Source organism: Elephantulus edwardii, unplaced genomic scaffold, assembly GCF_000299155.1.
Source record: "Elephantulus edwardii isolate Elephantulus edwardi_28Jun2011 unplaced genomic scaffold, EleEdw1.0 scaffold00045, whole genome shotgun sequence".
NCBI classification, from domain to species: Eukaryota; Metazoa; Chordata; class Mammalia; order Macroscelidea; family Macroscelididae; genus Elephantulus; species Elephantulus edwardii.
The window spans coordinates 1,060,031-1,062,269 of NW_006399795.1; the positions used below are offsets into that span (position 1 = coordinate 1,060,031).

At 50.5% G+C, this 2,239-nt stretch overlaps 1 protein-coding gene across 1 annotated transcript; it reads left to right on the top strand.

Annotated features, from left to right (window-relative positions):
* Nucleotides 1-1,306: 1,306 nt before the first annotated feature.
* Nucleotides 1,307-1,924, top strand: NPPA (natriuretic peptide A). The gene is made up of 2 exons (XM_006885893.1): nucleotides 1,307-1,429; nucleotides 1,553-1,924. The coding sequence occupies exons 1-2, from the start codon at nucleotides 1,307-1,309 to the stop codon at nucleotides 1,922-1,924; spliced, it is 495 nt and encodes a 164-aa protein (XP_006885955.1).
* The last annotated feature ends 315 nt before the right edge of the window (nucleotides 1,925-2,239 follow it).

Sequence of the window (2,239 nt, forward strand, 5' to 3'; positions counted from 1 at the left end):
AGTTTCCATCTTTCTCCCTCAGAGCCACTGGTGAATTCAAACCACTAGAGAGATTAGCAGTGTAGCTTCCTACAGACTAGGATACCAGAGCTCCCTTTCTGCCCCTCGAAAGGTGCAAAAGAATCAAACCCACTGTCACAGAAATCCTTCATTGGATTTCTGAGGCTGGACATGTTCATGGGAAGAGACTGCCTTTCCTTCTCTCATAGAGCAGCTTGTGGATTCAAACTGCTGACCTTTTGGTCAATGCATAATGCATTATACCACTAGAACCCCTGGGAAGGGTCAAAGGTTAAAAGCTCAAAATTCACCAAGTCTGGGCATTTATAAACACCATAAATGGAATGAATTTCTGAGTGAAGTGAAGAAATCATTTAAAAAAACCCCAAAATCTGAAAAAACCCTCAAAATCCAAAAAACTCATCATCATCTTCTACACTCTTATCTCCCACAACTTGGACAGGGTCAGGGGGAATGGAAAGGAGGCAGGGTGTCGAAGAGGAATGTCTGGTTCCCCAAACCATCCTTGGTATTCATGTTTGGAAGCAGAATTCCTAGGACATTCATCACATTTGGTTCCTGACTGATTGAATACTCTAAAATAATCCCTTTTCACCTGACTGCAGAGAGAAGCTCTCAGAAGTAGGGGTGGGGGTAGGCTAGTTTCAAACAGCGGCCAGCGATCGGCCATGTCTGCCGATGAGTCAGGTGTAAAGCCAGCCTGAGCATCTGGACTAATTTGTCCCGAGCTGCAGGCTTCCTGCCATTTCCTCCTCTCTCTCCCTTATTTGGAGCCCCTGCCAGCTGAACCACAAACCAACGGGGGAGCTGGGAGACGGCCAACCACCACCCTCTGCTTCCCCGCAGGGGTCCGGTTGTTGGGAAGAAAGAATCCTGAGGCATCACTGTGAGATATCCAAGGACTCTTTTTTGCTCTTCTCACACCTTTGAAGTGGTAGCCTCTTGAGGCCAATCAGCAAGAATGTGACTCTTGCAGCTGAGGGTCTGGGTTGGGGTGAGGCGGTGGCTGGGGGGCTGCTCAAGGCAGAGGGGCTGTGACAAGCTCCACGGGGCTGATAACTTTAAAAGGGCATCTTCTGCTGGCTCCTCACTCAGCTGCTTTATCGCTGCAAGTGACAGAATGGGGAGGGTTCCATCCCTCTTGCACTCTTGGAGAACTGGGGGCTATAAAAAGAGGAGGCACAAGGCAGTCGGCAGACAGACGGACAAAGGCCACACGAGTGGATCCGGAGACGAAGGAGAAGCAGCAGCAAGCATCAGACCACCTTTTGGCCAACACACCAGCATGGGCTCCTTCTCCACCATCACTATGGGCTTCCTCCTCTTCCTGACATCTCAGCTTCCAGGTCAAGCCAGGGCGAACCCTGTGTACACCTCCGTGTCCAATGCAGACCTGATGGATTTCAAGGTAGGGCCAACAATGGTGACTATGCCTGGGGCCAAGGGGCTTTCTGATATTGTATGCATTCCTGTTGGTTTTTCCAAACCCATGAGACCTCTCTCCCTCCTTCTGTGTTTTCCTTTTGCAAAGAATCTACTGGACCGTTTGGAGGACAAGATGCCTTTAGAAGATGAGGTCGTGCCCCCGCAGGTGCTAAGTGAGCAGAATGAAGAGGCTGAGGTGGCTCTCAGCCCTTTCCCTGAGGGGTCTCCCTGGACCAGGGAGGCCAGCTCAGCCCAGCAAGATGCAGGTGCCCTTGGGAGGGGCTCCTGGGACTCCTCTGAAAGATCTGCTCTCCTGAAAAACAAGCTTCGAGCACTCCTTGCTGCTCCTCGGAGCCTGCGGAGGTCCAGCTGCTTCGGGGGAAGGATGGACAGGATCGGAACCCAGAGTGGCCTCGGGTGCAACAGTTTCCGGGTAAGAAGGGTGGGAGTAGAAATGGGAGGGGGAGAAATGAAATGACAGTTATGTTGAAGCTGAAACCTTGTTAAAGGACGTGACTAGGGAACATTTGCAGCTGGAAAGGGACCAGTATAAAAGGCTTGTTTCTTTGACATTTCTGCCTTAACTCTGGGGTGGCCCATCAGGACAATACCATCACCCTTAGCCACCACTGCTGCCATTATCCACTACCATAAGCTGAGTCCTGCCTGTAGTTACCCTAAAGGACAGGGTGGAACTGCCCGATAGTTTTTAAGGCTGTAAATTTTTATAAAAGCAGACAGCCACATCTTTTGTGGAATGGCTGAAGGGTTCTAACTGCTGATCTTTGGTTTC

Coding starts and splice junctions, on each gene's coding strand:
- NPPA (XM_006885893.1), top strand. CDS start 1,307: ATGGGCTCCTTCTCCACCATCACTATGGGCTTCCTCCTCTTCCTGACA. Junction 1,430..1,552: donor CAGACCTGATGGATTTCAAG/GTAGGGCCAACA, acceptor CCTTTTGCAAAG/AATCTACTGGACCGTTTGGA.